The sequence below is a fragment of the Anguilla anguilla genome, chromosome 1 (genome assembly GCF_013347855.1).
Source record: "Anguilla anguilla isolate fAngAng1 chromosome 1, fAngAng1.pri, whole genome shotgun sequence".
In the NCBI taxonomy this organism is placed as follows: Eukaryota; Metazoa; Chordata; class Actinopteri; order Anguilliformes; family Anguillidae; genus Anguilla; species Anguilla anguilla.
This window is the reverse complement of record NC_049201.1, coordinates 15,809,569-15,827,993: the sequence shown is the minus strand read 5'-3', so window position 1 is coordinate 15,827,993 and position 18,425 is coordinate 15,809,569. Positions and strand designations below refer to the sequence as shown.

The 18,425-nt window shown below is 43.0% G+C and overlaps 1 protein-coding gene across 1 annotated transcript in view; it reads left to right on the top strand.

The window, feature by feature from the left end:
* Window positions 1-5,807: 5,807 nt before the first annotated feature.
* Window positions 5,808-18,425, top strand: part of prima1 (proline rich membrane anchor 1) — a 36,590-nt gene continuing 23,972 nt past the window's right edge. Inside the window, exons 1-2 of the mRNA XM_035379445.1 lie at window positions 5,808-7,452; window positions 9,137-9,287. Of these exons, the coding sequence (XP_035235336.1) occupies window positions 7,360-7,452; window positions 9,137-9,287 (244 nt within the window). The 5' untranslated portion in view covers window positions 5,808-7,359. The remainder of the gene's footprint in view (window positions 7,453-9,136; window positions 9,288-18,425) is intronic.

Genomic DNA, 18,425 nt, shown 5'->3' with positions numbered 1-18,425 from the left:
ATAAAATAGGGAGTATTTGAATAAAATAGCTAATATTGAGACCTGCTATTTCCACACAGGATAATAGAGATAAACGAGCACATTCATTATGATTCCGGATGTTTACCCTTGGGAAAGAGGGGAAAGAGCTAATTTTGTAAATTAAATGAATCATCTGCACAAAAGTATACCTATCAGAACCAAATCTGACCAATGTCGTTCAGTGCCTTTAGCGCATGAATCTAAAGTACAGTTATTTCAGTACCCTGTAAGGACAGAAGCTCAAAATAGGTATAAGTACCATTGGCTATTATCTTACTTCTTTGTACTTCCTTGGCTTTTCCATTGGACAAAGATGTCAAATCACGGGTCTGACGTGTGTAGTGTGAAGCTACAGGACGAACCCATCATCGGACACACTCTTTTGGAGGACTTTCTGCTGCCAGTTTGTATTTCATTTTATTTATTTTGCGGTGCGCGAGCAGCGAATGTGATGGATTGTGTTGTGACAGGCGCCGTTTTCTGGTTCTGGGTTTGAGCACAGTCAGCACAACTGGCACTCTGATTTAGGGCCTCTGTCTCATCAGTAAATCGATTCAGGGGCTGAAGTGGAGGGTTGAGGAGGCAAGCCAGCGAATGGCTCCCGCAGGACAGCTTGCAGCTCCCGCAGAATATATCAGCACTTCCCATAATGCACACTGTATCTCGGACACTTGTGTGTTTATCAAATTGTTCACAGCTTCTGAGGAATATCACTCTTGGCAACAAAAAAAAACCCCCAAAAAAAAACAGTTGAATAGTTTCTGAATCTGTGTTGCAATGAGAAATTCCGTACTGCCACCCCCCAAAGATCTCATATATTCTTATACCCTTTCAAAATAGCAAGGCTATAAATGTATAACCTTAATAGGAGCTTGAGATATTTCAGAAGGGACTCACTGTTCTCTGTACTAAGGCTTAACCACACATGATATAAAATTCCCCAAACTTAACAGACATTTTTATTATTATACATAACTTTACAATATTATATAAATAATATTTCCTTAAATACAAAATACCAAGCAGGCAAATTAAAATCCTATTCCCTTCAGTAAAAGTAAAGGTAATGAGTGGCTAAAGTAATTTGTCATTTGTAGTCCATATTTTACAACATAAAGATAATATATTAAGTAGCTTCATTAGCAAGTGTTTACTTTTTAAAACTGACTTGATCACAATGACATGGTTTCAAAATGAGAAAAGGTTAATAACAGAAAAGCATGCTTAAATGTCAGGCCTTGTGAAACAATGTATCTCTCTTAATAAAAAGGCTGTTAGCTATGTGTTTTTGTCATACGGTTCAATAGAACCTTAAAATGTCATAGGTGCCCTCCAGCTACCTATTTGCACAGAACAAGAAAAACCATAGTTTACCATTTCAGGCCTGATGAATCTGAAGTCAGTCTCACTACAGAAGCAGATTGGAAAGAGAGGTGTAGGACTTCAGGCAGCAATACTGAATTCATTGACACAGCGTTCCCATCCTGGTAATCTTCAGACAGCTTTGTTTACGGCCCAGACGCAGCCGCAGAAGACATGGACCGCACACCATACATGTAAAAGGAGGGATAGAAAATCGATGTGCACGACGCAGTGACCTCAGTGTGACCTACAGTAAGGTGCTTGGAACAGTTGAGAATGAAGTCAGTGGTAAGTGGTGACCAATGGTCATTGCCCATAGATTCTATTTTAATTTCAGGAATTCCTGTACAGTGTGGTCAGTTTTAGTCAGAGGGGGAAATGAAAGACATCAGCCAGGAAGAGAACAGAAGGGAAACTAAAGAGCTAATCTTAACCAGGCAAAACAAAGGAAATAGGGTGAGCAGAATAAAACAATCATGACAAACTAAAACCAAGTAATGGAATAGCCATATGAGAGTGGGGTATGCTATACACCCCGTGAACAGAATCAGAGAACACTGAGGGAAGACTCAAGACTGGAATTTGAAAATTCATGGCAGTTATTGAGAGGTATCAAGGTGTCTGCTGACAAGGGGCTCAATTAGCCCTCTGAATCATTTTGCTGGTGCTTCAAGGGCAGATAAGCTGTTCTTGGCTCTACTTAGGCCCTTTGTAGTCTCTTGGACAGTAAAGAAGGGACAGCGATGAGGGAAGGCTGAGCCATACATACATGCATACAGATGCCGGACTCATTGTGGGTGCAGTCAAGTTACTGTAGAACTGTTGAGCTTACCTTGGAGTGTCTTCCCCAGGGGGTGGAGGGAGGGGGGTGGTGGGTGTGGGTGGTACAGGGGGGTGCTGAGGGAGAGATCTTGATTGAACAACAGCCTAATGGATGCCTCAATTGCATGAGCTATCAGTCAAATCTACCTTAATGCACACTAGCCCATACATCATTATTTAATTAGATTACATCAGTCTTTAAGCTCAATCAGGGCTGGCCGCGGCAGGGGAAGAAAGAGCCTGAACTGCAGCTTCTGTCCTCCAAAGCCTCCCTCGCCCCTTTGTTTTTAATCTCCTCAGTAGTGCTTTGAATCCCCTAGTTTCCCATAATTAAATGGCACTGGCTTAGCTTCGTGGCTGCGTATCTAACTATCTCACAAATTGAGTTTACTGTAGGAAGGTCAGTGGCATGATTTTAAAGTCACCGAGTCATATGAACAAGTAGTGTCTCACCCTAGATGCCTGCAGGATTTTATTAATGTGAACTTGCCTTTGATCAGTTAATGATTCACACAGACACTTTGATCAGCACAGTCACGTAGGGCGACCATCTGCTTCCATGCAATGTTTTGGAGAGTTGGGAGTTTCCGAGCGAACAGATCCACGGTAAAGATTTTACTTCAGCAATTGTCATTGACTGGCAGTTTCTCCAGAGAGCGTATTTCTGCTAGGTTTGGAAATTGTGATTAATTCTTTGGCCAAAGGTCCAGTTTAATCTGGTCAGTGATCAATTCTGCAGAAGTTAACATTTGCCAAGGTTAGTATTCCGTGTAAATACTTAGATCTTATCATACACTGCACTCTTTTTTTCACAAGCTCATAGTCTATAATTCAAACTTTACAAAAAATTTAAATATTCACATCTGAAAAGAAAATGTCACATGTGAACTGGACATCAGAAGTGATCGGATTTTTTCACATGTAAACGACAATTTCCACATGTGAAAACAAATCATAAATCTTAAAATAGCACAGGTCACCTTTCTTGCTCTCATCTTATGAGTAGCATTATTTTTTAAAGTTCACGTGTACTATTCACATGTTGGGTGTTCACATGTATTTGTTTCGTAGGGAAAATATCCTTCTTATTGTATTTCACCAGATGTTTCTGAGTAAGCAGTTTCACAGCCATGCCTCTTGATAAATGAATGAATGAAACATTGAACTTTTCCAGATGCTCAAAGTGCTTTACAGTAATCAGGGGAAACTCACCTCAGTCATCAGCAATGCGTAGCACCCACTTGGGTGATGCACGGCAGCCATTTTGCGCCAGTACACTCACCAGACACCAGCTGAGGTGAAGAGAGAGAGGGCAATTTTTTTAGTCAATAAAATCAGGAGATGATTGAGAGAGCTAAGCTGGGAATTTAGCCAGGACACTGGGGAACCTCTGACTCTTTGTGAAGAGTGTCATGGCATTTTTAATGATCACAGTGAGTCAGGACCTCAGTTTAACATTGCATCTGAAAGATGGCATCTCTTCCTGCACAGTGTCCCCATCACTGCACTGGGGAATTGGTGATGTTTTGACCAGAGGGAAAAGTTCCCCCTGCTGGCCCATGAACACCACTTCCAGCAGCAACTTAGTTTTCCCAGGATGTCTACCATCAAAGTACTAACCAAGCCCACACTTGCTTAGCTTTAGCCATTAGGCAGGAGCAGGGTGCATAGTGGTATGGCTGTGGGCTATAAAGGGCAAATAATATACATTAAAATAGTTTTTTGTAGCAGTGACCATTTACAGACTAACCATTACTTATGCAAATCACTTCACTGCACTCTGTGTAATTTATTTAAATGGTCGCAGTTTTTACTGCTGTGTGGTGAATAATATGCTGCCTATGGCTGATTTTACTTCTCAGGGCAGAGGGGGAAGGTTTGGCCTAGTTGGATAATCTCCCAAGCACAAGCCATAAATTTTACATCTGAGAGAAGGCTTGCACCTTATTTACCTTGTGCTGCTCTGTTAGCTGATTTCAATATTTTGCTCATTGATTCAATCACCAAGTCAATATTAATAACCAGTACTACTAGAGTAGTCCCAAACAGAGTACCCCTACCTCAGCTTGGCTTGAGAGATGTGCAGAGCCAGCCTTAGTATGACGGGCGTTTGTTGACAGTGTGGAGTGTTAATGAGGACTGGGTGCGTGGAGTCCGGTGCTATTTTTTTCCTGGGCTGATTAGCTGCAGTGGAGGAAGTTGACATTTGGTGGGGTACAGTGCTGCCACATGCTGTGAAGAGCCACCTGGCCCCAGGGAGGGGCCCTGGCATTGCCGAATCGGGCCTTCCTCAGTTGCTACTGTCCATCCTGTGCAGCTGTCGCCACCTCCTCCTCCTCCTCCTCCTCCTCCTCACTCTTCTCTCACTATTTCTTCTTCTTCAACAAGTACTACTACATGTAAGTCCTGTAATATAAATTCTCCCCATCACAATGTCCTATCCCTTTTTTTGCCACTTACCTGATGTGAAGGAAGCACATTTGTACATAAGTGCTTCTTAATTGCCCCAAGAGGGATTAATACAATTTTATTTATTGTATAGCAATGTATTGTATTGTATTTCTTTTTTATTCCTGTTCTATTGAGTTGTTAGATTTTTTATTATGTTGTAACAATAAGTAAAATGATCTGGTTACAATGAAAAAACTCAGAAACTCCCAGCCTCCCTTACTGACCTTGCACAAATATTCAAATCTCCTGAGAAAAATGTAATTATGTGTCTACACAATAGGTGCAGTCAAATTGTAATAATTAACCTACCCTGCCACTGCCCGAGGGCTTTATCATGGAGAAAGAAGATAGAAGGTGAAGATGTGTCATATCTGTTCTTGTTAGAATACCACATACCATGCATAAAAATAAGAAAGCCTTAATCCACTTATCCATGACATTAAATGAGAATTATACTCACCATTGCCTTTAGCAGTTGTATGAAGGAAAGTAAGCAACATTATGAAAACTTGTAATCAAAGATGGTTTTGGAATCTTTACAGGTTTATCTTACATTTTAACTTATTTAACTATTTGGAATCACAAAGGCAAATGTAATATTTAAGCTCTGTAGCCAGGAAGAGCACCATAGTAGGCCACTTTTAATATCCATGGAATATACATGAACAAGCTATTCCATGACATGTAATACACCGCATGAGAAGCCTCACAGTGCCATCTTCATCTTTAGAACCCTACAACACTGAGGAAATTACATACAACTTCTTAATTAATAACATATAAAATTAAAAAATGTATAATGGTAAACATGCCTGTTTGAGATGTATTGTTCCTCCATATTAAATGAAAGACTATGTCTGGATGCCAGATCGTGTGTTTGGCAGACACATTGGTGTTGGTGAACTTAATTCAGTTCACAATACAGCTCTGTAGTTTTTACATTTTACCTTATTTATTAAAAAAAACAATCAAATGTCGTTATTTCAGTGGACCCTGAGTTCGGTGCCATAGTGCATCTCCCATCTGCGTGTTTTCACTCCTGTAGGGTATGCCCAAGGGTAAAGCAAAATCTGCGCCGGGAAGAGGGCATCGTTTGTATACGGTCAGTTTCAGAACCTGAACTGGCCGAATAATATCATGAAATAGCGAAAGTCAAAATGTCGTTTAAATTAAGACGGTGTGGTGGATCGATTGGGTTGTTCTCGTTCGACTGCTTGCTTCTCAACGGGCAAATTCCACAATTTAGGGTCTTTAAAAACCACTGTGTATCCAAATGAAATATCCACACGTCATAGTGAATCAAACAGTATAACTCATCTTTAGGATTAGACTACCCCTCAAGGGAACGTTTTATTGGAAAGTAGCTTTGCTAGAAGTTCATCAAATAAAGCCCTGAACTGAGTAAGAAGTTCGATTTCTTGGAACACAGCAGCGTGGTAGTTTAAAGGTTAATGTGATGCTTTACTAGAAGGAAATGGTGTGCGTATCCAACTATCGTCCAACATAAATTTTCTCTGATGCAAATGCACAATGGTGCTAAACAGTGGTAAGCAGGACATTCCGACTTAAACGGATGTTGAAAAGATAATCGAGTGAAAACAGTAAACTGCAATGTGCCAGACGCAGGCACCCCGGTCAAAATCACTTCGCTGATTTTACTTTCCCGTCCCTTCATCTATTGACTTGTTTTCTCTATCATACAGCATGGGCTAGCCTCCCCACTTGGGTTCACGTCTCTCTCACTCTTGGACTCGCTCTGTGTATTAGCTGACAGACTGACGCCGTGACCTACCCAAGCGTTTCTTGAAGCCCATCTTTGCAAGCACCGTGGAAACTGATATTTGAACTGCTTGATTATCTATTCGCCGCTCATCCATTTCTTTAAACGCACGGATCATTTGCACTTCCCTGACGTCCGTAATTATGCAATCTGCCTATTTTACTTGGGATTTTATTTGAAATAGGCAGCAATGTGTTGAAAGGATTGCATCTCCTTTTTCGGGACTGCAAGTGTGGGACGCACTAATGCTGGACGCCGGGTGGACGTGGTTTTTCCTCTTGCGCTTTTAAGCAAGTGTCTGGAAGAGGGATGAATACCGTCATTTAAAGCCATATAGGCTCTTCCCCTGTGGGGTTACGCAAATTTGGGTATACTGTTGACCAAACTGAAGAAGTCGGAAACCGGACTGCCGCTTTGGGGTGAGATGCATAACTATAAATATAATTAATGAATACATATATTTATAATTCCTTGCCGCTCCAACTTTATTGGCGTTAGATTAGCACACATATCTGCGCCAGAAAAAAGAGGGATATCAAATTTAAGCCTAAATCCGTCGCCCTGTACAGTAAATCTCATTGATTCCCATCTTCGAAGAACTTAGTCTTCAGCGTTGTGGTTGATAGCGACTAGAGCGCCCCTTTCAATTTCCCATGGTGATATTTTTTGGTCGCAGTGCAACTTTCGAAAAATGAAATTGACAGGATCTGTCCACGCAAGGCGTATGATTTTCAAGGCGCTCACATGCTACCAATAACGAAGATTCAAGGACAAGAATGTGTCAAAAACTGTTCCTGGAATCGTCTGTTTCACATTTCGTCGCCTAACTGGGGAGAGTGGATTAAGTTGCTCAAAACAGCCCAGTTCTATGCGTCCAATACTTGTTTACTTACCACGCTGGTTGTGAGAAGCGCAAAGGAGGAATGCTGATCCGAGACATATTGCCGCTCAGCTTAAGTTTTTGGCCTTTTCTGTTTGGTCATTGCTTTTTCACGTCATTTTTACTTTTGTTTCAGGTAGGTTTTGTTTGGTTACTTACTTGCTTTTTAGGCACTCATTTAATCATAAGAGTTTATTAGTCGAGGTGATATTTAGCTACACCACATAGCCCTCAGGATGCGTTACTGTCGCAACACCCGGCTATAGCAAACAGCTTTAATATAGTGTGGTAAACAACAGGAAGTCGGATGGTGTTTTTGTTTTGATTTTTTTGATTTTTATATCTGGCCTATAAATTGTCTCCAAGAATAACAACATTGATAGGTTTGCCAGCGAAATGGCGCGGTAATCAATCGTTTACACCGGCCTGTCAACAGATGTTGAGAATTTGTAATAACGTGCATTTAAATAGGAAGCAGACTAACTCCATCACTACCTAAACTTACTGAGGCATGACAAGTAGTATTCAGTGACCTGGTAGGGAAGTAGATGCAAACTGCAGGGTAGCTGAGGTTGCATTTAATTGCACTTTTAAGGTAGTAACAATATCAAGATAAAGCAATGCAAGTATGAATAGTTTTAGGTTACATATCTGTTTAAATTGCTTTATTAGTCTACAGTTGAAGCTTATGTTCGGAATTCCAGTATTCAAGGACGACTATTTATTGATTAATTTCCTAACTCTGCAAATGTACGTGCGTATTGACTACAGCGTATGTTAATTTAATTTAATTTTTTAAACAGAGCAATGAAAGGAACCTCCGGTGTGCAAATGTTGGTGGCAAGAGGTCCACTTACTCTGATAGATCATAGTAGCTTTTACCTTCTTTATCAGATGGGCTAAGGCTGTGTATCTCTTTGGTGAAGTGTTAATGGTTACAGTACTGGAACATCTGTCTCTTTTTTGCCGTCATTAGCTATCTTATTGGCGCTGATTAAACAGCTGGGTTATTAGCTGGAGCAGAATAGCATATGTGTCTCGCTCAAGGCTTCAGCGTGGAGGAAACCACAGTGAGTTGCGGTTTCTCATTAGGGATTTGAACACACAATCCTTCACCAGTCAGGAGCTCTCACCACAACCTCACACTGCTGCCCACAGACCCTATCAGCCTGCTCTTTTTTCTGTAGCTCCTGACTCAGCTTTTCTGTGCCAGTGCCAGGGTTCACCTGTAATGTGATCTCTGTGTGTTCTGCCGGCCTCCCCCTCTGAGCCTAGGGAGACCCGGGCGCCCACTCAGTCGGTGGGCGGCCTCTCAGAAGAGAGGACCTCAACTTCTGTAGTTTTCTGTTCATCTTATTTTCCTGTTTTGCCAAGGCAACTTTGATCAGATTTCTGTCTTGGATCCATTTCTGTCTTGGATCAGAGTTGACTGGGGTCTCTTTAAATTTACTATTGCTTGGCCTGTTTACTAAGTGAAAAAAGTATCCCTTCTTTATGTACTGGTGGGAGGTGAAGAAGACGCCCTGAGAGAGTGTGTTGCTCTCTGACTTCCCATGTTCCATTCACACATTCAAGAGGCTGACCCAGTATTTTAAATATTCACAGTAGATAAACAATCCCACAGTGGTTGAACTTCTGCTGCGAAACTGTCTTTGTGTGCTGGACTAGTATATTTATTGTGACACTTTTATGTTCGAAAATTGTGCTTGGAAGTCATGACCTTATTGTTTTGGTGTCAACTGTCCATTATTTAAAATCTTTGCTGTGTATCACCGTGTGAGAAGTCTCTTCCGTGTTCCATGTTGGCCTCCCCTTACCAGTTTACTCAGGGGGAACTTCAAAAGTCATGCTCGCGGACTATTGTGGAGAAGGTGGGAGAAAACTGCCAGTTGGCGTGCCAGTGTAGACCCTATCCTCCTCTCCCACCCCCGCCTCCGCCGCCACCGCCCCCCAGACTACTGGTCAGCACGGGTAAGTCCTCCCGCCCGGCTCCTCCCAGACAGGTCTGTCAGAGCAGGTGTGGTGTTTGCCACAGGAGTGTATGCCATATCAAAGGAAACTGCTTTCTTAATTACTGTGTTTCTCAAGATTCTTAGACTTAGACCAGAAAGTGTAAAAAAAAAAATTTTTTATATTGTTGAGACAAAATTGTATATTTGCATCACCAAAGCACTGTTTAAAATCTCCGTTGTGTTTTTCTTATGGCATTCACACACACTCAGTGGAGGGGTGGTGTAGCATAGACTGAATCAGAGAGCGAAGGAGCACAAGAGTGCCTGTGCTCATGGGGTGGGAGGGAACAAATCAGCCTGATCTGTAGATCTGAGCAGTGTGTGATACTTGGCAGTAGATCTTTTCCTCCGTACGGTTGAGCATAGGGGGTGTAATTTATGGACCATTTCACTTTGGGGACTACCCAGTTGCTGAGAGAAGCCTGTGAAATTTCACTCACTGCGCAGTTAGGCTCAGAGATTGGGTCCCCTCTTGAGGACGGTTTGATTCAGAAGCAGATGAGTTAATTAAATTAGGGTTTGAAACAGACAGGGGGCTAATGAACTGGGCCAGCTCTCCTGTCTGGGTTTTGAAGTTGAACGTTCTTGAGAGCTACAGGGGGTGAGGGGGCGGGGGTGCCTGTGTTTCCACAGATATCTGACCCTGTTTACATCTCTTTCTGGGAAAATTGGTTTATAACTGTCTCTGCTGGATCTCTGCTGAAGGATCTCTCACACTTCACTGCTCAACCAATGAACAGTTATGCAAATGTACTTTCATATAGCAGTTATATTTCTTTATTAAAATGAATTTATGTCTGCATTATTTATGCTGTGTTTACGTAAGAACTGCTGGCTGATGTAGTCCAGAGATGCGTAATGTATTCGAAACTACAATGGATCACCATATCATATGGATCTTTTAACAGTCAATGCAATGACATTAGGAAGTTAATGTGTAATGTTGTGGAATGAGGTTTCTGGCCTGAACCTCATGGGGATTCCCCTAATAGGATGAGGAAGGGATAAATAAAACTGACTATTAAGTTGTTTGTTTCATTCCCCATTTCACAGGAGGGCTCAAGGGCACATTAATGTCATTTTTATGAATCAGTGGATGGTATAACAATATAAGAGAACGGGAGGAGTCTGACACGCATACATAAATGACTATATAATTTGTAAACCATCTCCACCATCTTTAACTCTTTTCTCTTGGAGCACTGATTAGTGCTGTAAGATATGAGGCTGTTATGGCTGACAGTCCACTCAATCACTTTTATCGCTGAGGCTTTTTAAAATATGTCACTTTGAACTCTGTGTATTTTCTGATCAAATTACACCCTGAAATACTTATAAATCTTAGCGAGGCTGCAGTGCAGGTGCTCGAAATAATCTACTAAAATTCTGTTTGCGGTTGATTTTTGGGCGTTTTTTTCATTAGCCAATTAAATAAAAAACTGGGTGTTCTCACAGTAATTGCCCTTTTTATTGATAAAAAAAGCCTGGCTGCCGACCCCTGTATTCTGTGTCCATCTGGAACTCACTTGTGCTATTTCTAGTACCTTATCCCACCCTTAGTTGCCTGTGACTGCGGGGTATAGGGCTGTTTTGCTGAATCATCTGCAGGCGTGCCCAGATTTTGTCATATTTTTTGTGGGGGGGGGGGGGGGCGTCTCCTGAATGTTAGCCTCTTTCTTAGATTTGGGAGATAACAGTGTTGCATCCACAATAAAACTGAGTGCTTTTTTAGACGGTTCAGATAAGTGGGACATATCCCCTACCTGAACATCATTCGTTTTCCACACTTTCTCAGTGAAAAAGTAAATTGATGCCAACAACATTGCAGCTACAAAGCTGTAAAGTGCTACCCTAACCATAACCTTAATCCCTCCACACTTCTTAAATGAGATCTATGTCTCTGGCTGTATACTTACAAAGGAAAATGTAGTTTGAATTCTCTACTGTGAAAACAGCCTCAGGAGTCTGTTCACAACAGGAAGGTTTGTCACAGTGAAATAGATATTGGATCCAACAGCCGCTAACAAAATCAATGACAAAAACTGAAGTTTGGTTCTGTGGCTTTATATTCAGTGTTCAAAGTGGCTGTTGACTTGTCAGACTGGAGACATTGTCCCTTGTCGTTTGCACGGCCTAACTGTGCAGAGGTTTATTGCCCTGAATTAGGGCAAGGACCTCAAGAGCATCTGACTCCATGATGATAAAGGGAGTGTGCGCTTCTAATTGAACATTAGCTGCCCACGGGGGCTTGTTTTCGTCCCCTCGCACTGTCCCGTTTATCTGGAACTGCAGGGCACGCGCAGCACGGGGCTGCTGTGCCAAAACCGACCAAAAGCTGCTCAATCTTGCCAAAACGTGCTCGGTCTAATTCGTAAGGCATCTTTTCTCCGTGTTTTTGTAGTGTGGCGGGGCGGGTGGCGGTGGAGGGTAGGGTGGGGGGGGAGGGGGAGGGGGCAGGGGGCTCTTGTGTTGTAAGAGCAGAATGCACTCCCAGGCCTTAAAAAGGGCAGGCTCGGCGGGCCGTGCACACATGGCTGACTCCTGGGAGATGTTTTCCGCCGCGGGACGTCCCCAGCCCTCCTCGAGAAGCTCCACAATGGCGGCCTGGCGGCGAGGCGGCACGCCACTGAGCGGCATTGTCCGCGATCACGGAGCCACGGGGCCATTACCACGCTATTCACCCCGGCTCCTGGGGAGGAGGGGGGGCGGAGAGGGAGCTGAGACGCGCGTGCTGCCGCTGTGGAGGCCCGGCGGTGTGGGGGTGATGGCTGGAGTGAGGCCTCCTTCAGCACTTAACTGTTTCACCTGAGCGTTTCATTAACATATCCGACTGATATGAAGCGATGGACGCCACACGCTAGAAAGCAAACCGTCCATTATTTACACCTGCTTATTCCTGGTCAGGGTCGTGGGAGATGCTGGAGCCTATCCCAGCATGCATTGGGCGAGAGCCTATCCCAGCATGCACCGGACGAGAGGCAGGAATGCACCCTGGACGGTTTGCCAGTCCGTCACAGGGCACCAGAAAAACTCTCCGCACAGAAAGACAAAACAAAAAGTGTTCAGATCAATGGTGGCATTAGCTGTTCTGGGGCCCCATACATGGCACTCCCCCTACCCCCAAACCTGGCTTACCTAATACAAACGAGCCCATCAGACTGAAGGACAGCAGTAAATTGTTTTAAGGTAAAGAAAAAAGTTATCCTTTGTTGGGCACCCTTGCCATATACGATGGCACAGGTTTCTCTATGCAAAGCTCACATTTGGTTTGGATATGGACCGCTGAATGCTCGTGAATTTATATCAGCCACGCTGCTCAAGGCCTGAAAACAATATTAGGGAGTTACTGAGGCAATATACACACTCATGTTTATGCAGTTATTGGTTAATTATGCTTGCGCATGTTGATTAGCAACCTTATCGCTATAGTCCCCAAGCATCATGATCAGGGTTACTATGGAATCTGGTCTCATCATGCCACTCTTTATATTAGGGATGATGAAAAGCTCTGGACGGTTACGTAATCAGTAATTGGTAGCTCTCAGTGCTGCTTATATTTAGATAGCACTATTTTTAGACTGGTATTTTTAGCAAGTTGTACACTTATTTCCATAACTTTGTTCCTGAATAATTTATTTCACGGAATTCTGATGCAAGATTGTTATCTCTCTTTTCAGGCTCTTTGAGCCCATGATGTTTTCGTGTTTTTTATTATTCATTATTCATTATTTTTTAAATCCCAGTCTATAAATATTGTCTGATATATCTTCAGAGACCGTACTAAAAGTGTAGACTCATCCTTTGCCCCACATTTATTTTTATCTTTATTTTTCTTAGGCCTTCTACACAGCTCAAAACGTCGCTGGTATGATAAATGAGAGCTGTGTTTATAAATAAAAATTTGACACAGTGGGCTTTCATGTGACAAGTTATTTTCTTTTAGTCATCACCTTCCTCCCCGGAGACCTGCCAGTCAAACTCCTGTCACTCTTTTGTAGTGTAGAAACTTGGAGAAATCGGCTCTTTGGTCCAGTGCTCTGCCCGTCTTTGCTTTGTGTGAGTTTTCATATGGCCCCTAATGTGCAAAATCAAGATGCTAGACGTAATTAGGCCTGGCTGCAAGAAGTAATTACTGTACTTATGGCCAGACGAGCAGATATTTCCCTGCATAAATCAACAGATACCTTTTGCTCTATTTCTGCACAAATTGCAACAGACCTTCTGGTAATGAAATAAGCCAAGAGGGTTCAATCAACAATGATTCAAATGAACAATATCCGTCCTATTCTTTTTTTGTGTGTGAAATTGAAAAAAAAAAGCTGCACGTTGTCCATAGTCAATCAAGTCAGAATGGAATTTTTTGAATGTCTTGGTTAATCATTTCATGAGCGCAGGGGTCTATACAAGACAGACTGTCTGATGTGAAAGTGACTGTGTTTCATTACACGCCTCTTGACCAACCTGTCTCCCAACATAGCTGATGTACAAAACCTGTCGCATACGGCAATTACTTACCTAGCATGCCACGAGGCTGGCTGTCCATCAGCTGCAAAACGGATATTACTGGAGAGAGGCCCAGCGTATTTCTCATACACTTTTGAATAGTCATAGTGCTTGAGCATTCCCAGTCCATGCAGAAACCAGTGGGGAGAAATCCCCCGCCATAGTGTATTATGAGGCATGAACTTTCCTCTCCATGTGCTGATACACGTGCTGATGAGAGCACAACAAGCTCCTTGGCTCTCTGCCAGTTTTATCAGACAGATGGGATCGCCTCTGCGATAGGTATCTCTCCGGCTAGGGCCAGAGGGAGTCCAGAGATGGTTTAAATGGGGCACTATTGGCAGATTGGCAGTAATCAGTTAAGTGCTGGACTACAAAGTCATGATTGTGAAGTCAAGATAGGTGACACTGGCTGACCACATGCTTTTTTGAGTAGGAAGGAGGATGGTGTGGCTTACATGCTAGCAATTAATTTAGCCACATTTTGGTTGGATAAATGCTAAGGTGATTACATTTTGAACAGGTCAGTATACTTCCCCATTTTTTAAAATATCTAATTGTTAATTCTCCCCCTTTATGTTAAAAAAGACAAGTGATTACAAAGAAGTCACTCAGTGGTATACACAGTGATATTAATTATATTATTGATTGTCATTGTTGTGTGGTGTCTTTATAACCATGGATTGGATTTAATATTCTACCACTAAGGTGTTTTATGTGTTATGCTTATTAAAATACAGGTTGCTTGTTTGTTATAAGTGTCTGCTGTTTGAATTATGTAACATCCGATGCATCCTTAAGTGTGCATCCTCTTCCCCTGCTGAACTATTAAGGCCTCCATGTTCAAATTCTATTGTTACTATTGAAGTCATGTTAAAATCCTTGGATTTGATATTTGCCTGCAGTATGTGTCAGCCTCAGTGATCTCACAGTTTGTGTCCTTAATCTCAGTCTTATCTTGATTCTCAAATTCATATCCTAAGCCTCTGCAGAAAAGAAGCTGAAACAGTTTTACTTCGGAAAAATGTTGTGCGGTTCTTACCGTACGATATTTAACTCAGAGAATGCAGAACACAAGTCATTATGGGAGGATATAAGGTCTAGATGTAAGTTATATTTTAGGTTTCAGCTTCATTGCATCAGTTGGCCACGGAAGTAATTTTTTGGCCTCCTTATTCAACCGTCTGCCTATTTTGAAATCAGACTCATTCAAAGCTCGTCCTCATTTTACTCATTTTGATTTGGACTGCAGCTTTTCCAGTTCATTACTGTTTGTAACCTTTATCAGATCTGAAAGGAGAGTGTGGGACTGTGTTGAGCTCAGTTTTTCCAGACCCCAAATCAGACCTTCTAAATGTTGCCCTTATATGGTCCTAAACCAGACTACAGACAAAGTACATCCTTGAACATCCTTCCCATTTAAGTTCTGGACTGATATTTGAACTTCAGGGCCCTGAAATAATAGCCAGAGAATTGCTGATCCCTGCTCTTTGTAAAATATTACGGATCCCTGGTCTACTGATTTACTTATTATTTATTCATTTTATTTGGGCTGTACCGATATATACACCCCCCCCCCCCCTCCAGCCCGCCACAAACATATGCACACACTTACACACATATTTTAAGCAGTTATCCCTGTCTGTTTTAACAAGGCTCCAAGAGAACAGCTGTGAGCGCATTCCATAATTCAGGAAAGACGTGAGACACGCCGGGGTTTGGAGTGATGGCTGGGAAAAGGAGCTCATCTGAGCACTTCACTGCTGACGTTCTTATACTGGGAGCTGCATCATTTATGCGCTTGCTGATAAACTGTCATCCGATGGTTCACTTGCTCCTTCCCTCCCATCGGCTCCTGTCTGTTGCTCTGCCAAGGCCAAAGAACTATTCACCCCCCTCCCCCCCCACTCCTTCCTTCAGACATCGTAGACAGGAGGACCAATGTGTCGTAGTTCTCTTATGGAGCCCCGCAGGTGCATTTGATGAATTCATTTCTCTCATCCCCCCTGAGAGGCTCAAATAAATTGTTAAACAAGTGAAACTCTCCTCATGGACAATGGTCATGTGACACTGGGACCGGGGTGTTACTGGGTGCTCTTAGCGTGGCAGGAGTGTCAGGGTCACATGACCAGCTAGACTGGAGCACCATGGGATGCCACAGAGTCATCTGCACTCCCTGTGCCAAGACCCACTGCAATAATGAAGTGCGCTGGGGCTCTCTTTAACTTTAATTAAAGAGGGATTTAAGAGCTGTGGCTGGGCTTTTCTCGTGTAATCTGTGCAGATCTCTCCTCCTTCTGGGTCCAGTGGCATTACCTGAGATGTTCCATCACCTCTTTTGTGTGATTTCATTTTCTACGCCAGTTTTTTCCCTCCTTCAGAGCAGTCACTTCATGGTAATCATGAATCCCCCCCCCCCCCCCCCCCCCCCCCCGTCCGAGTACTCCTGAAAGTAATTCTTCAGCATGACTAACAGTGTGAGGGTTGGGGGAAGCTGCAGTGCTGGAGGCAACACAGCGATCTCTGCTTTGCTGCACACTGGTGAACGAGTATGGAGATTAAACCCACGTCTTTACCGGCGGGCCCACCCCCTCAAACGTCCCATTGATGAAAGGGCATAGGAATGCCCTATCACCTGTGCTCACGATCACTTGCGCTTAGCTGTGCTGTAGCAGAAAGGCTGCTGGTCGGGGGGCGGAGTCTCTGCGAGGCGCCCTGGCGAGAGATGCGCCGTGAAATCCTCTCCCCTGACTGTGAGTCAGTGCGGCTCTGCCGCAGCCCTGTCAGGCCGATGATCAGTCAGGGCGTGGGCGGGGCAGCTGGGCGTGCTACCAGAGGAGCGCTGGGCCCTGGGGCGCCGCCAGCTCGCTCCGCAACCGGGCCCGTCCAGCAGCCAACGAGGAAAGCCCCTCAGACAGCCGCCCGCGCTGCCTCCCCACACCGTGCCCACCCTACTGCCGCAGCCATGGCAACCTTACCGCTCCCCACTGCCAAGCACACCGCGAGCCTTGCCATGCTAAATCCTGTTGTAGTCTCTTGCACTGTTCTGTCAATGAGTTCATCAAACTTGCTCTTACAAAAAAATGCACGTCATATTACAGCTTATTGTTTTTTGCTTCATATTACAGCTTATTATAAATAACTTATTATATTATTGACTTCTCAGGGGCTATCCAGTATTATAATGCATCTTGTAACATTCAGTGAAAGACACGCTCCTTGTGCAGGTGAGAGTTAATAAACTTTTCCCCTTTTTCTCTTGGTAATTTGTTAATCTTTACCTTTCTTATTTCAACTATTCTATTCAATTATTTCTGTTCAATGAATATCTAAAATGGCAAACAAAATGTCACATAAAGCAATTAATAATGTGAAACAAAGTTTACAGTTATCATGTGTGCTATCTGTCCTTCCTTTCTACCATCAGTTTGGCAGAGCAGTCCAGAGACGAACAATTACATTAACCTCCGGTGCGGGTATAAAAATAGCCTGATCTAATTGTCCAGTCTCGGAGAGGTCGTGGTTCTGGGCTAATGCGGCTTGGTGGTCTGATTAGACAGAAATGAGGCTTTTTGACACCAATCATTCTGCCCCAGGCTGTTTTCCCATTCACATCTCCCCTAGAGTGGCTTGATGTCACAATTAATGTTTTTCAATCATCATAATGTGCGTGCATTGTCACGTGCGCATATACGCGTCAGTCATAGTTATGGTACTGTACTCAAACAAGTCTCTTTTTTCTAAACTGGACCTCTACACTCACTTAGTAGGAAAAAAAAACAGTAAGAGGCTGCTGGATTTACAGCTATCACGTACACAGTGAGCTTTGTGTAGTTTGTTCTAGCTCTGTGCTGCAGCAGATTGAGCTAACTGTACACATCTGGGAGAAAAATGGATCTCGCCTTGAGCGGTGATCTGAAAAGCATTAAATTCACTAGTGAAGCGGCTTTCTCTGAGCTTAAAAGGGACTGGGTTCCCGGATGAATGGTCCAATAATCTCTGTTAGCGCTAATTAACTTGGATTTCTTTCTATTCAGTCGCAGGACATAATAAAGAAGCCCCGTAAATATGTCTGCTTTTGGGTCAACGAGGGTCAAAGGTTTTCTTCCTGTCTAATTCAATAAAGGGTCATTTGGAGGTCTTGCTCACAATCCTTTGCTTAATGTGACATTATAATGTATAATGTATCTTATCGTAGCAATCTGTACAGTAGTATGGTCATTGCCAGTTTCTGGGTCCAGACCTTTGAAGAAGATGGAAATGGAGTGTAACAAGTTGACAATTCTGTCTGATATCAGGCTACATTGCCAGTGTGTTTGTTATGATTACCAGAATTTAGATTTTTTTTTAAAAGTTGATTTTCAGCATGTTCATTCTTCATAAATACAGAATCAGTAGACAACAAATATGAGTAAGCTTGTGAGTGGGCTAGTTTACTGTCCTGGTCCTCAGTCTAACTGGAACAGGAAATGACATGCTGTTTGCTTGGCAGTGGTGCCATTGCTTCTGTTACTGCCTCAGTGAGGGCATACTCTCAATATTGTTTTTAACATATTTCCTCCAAAAAGATGCACTGTCACCCAATGATCAAGTT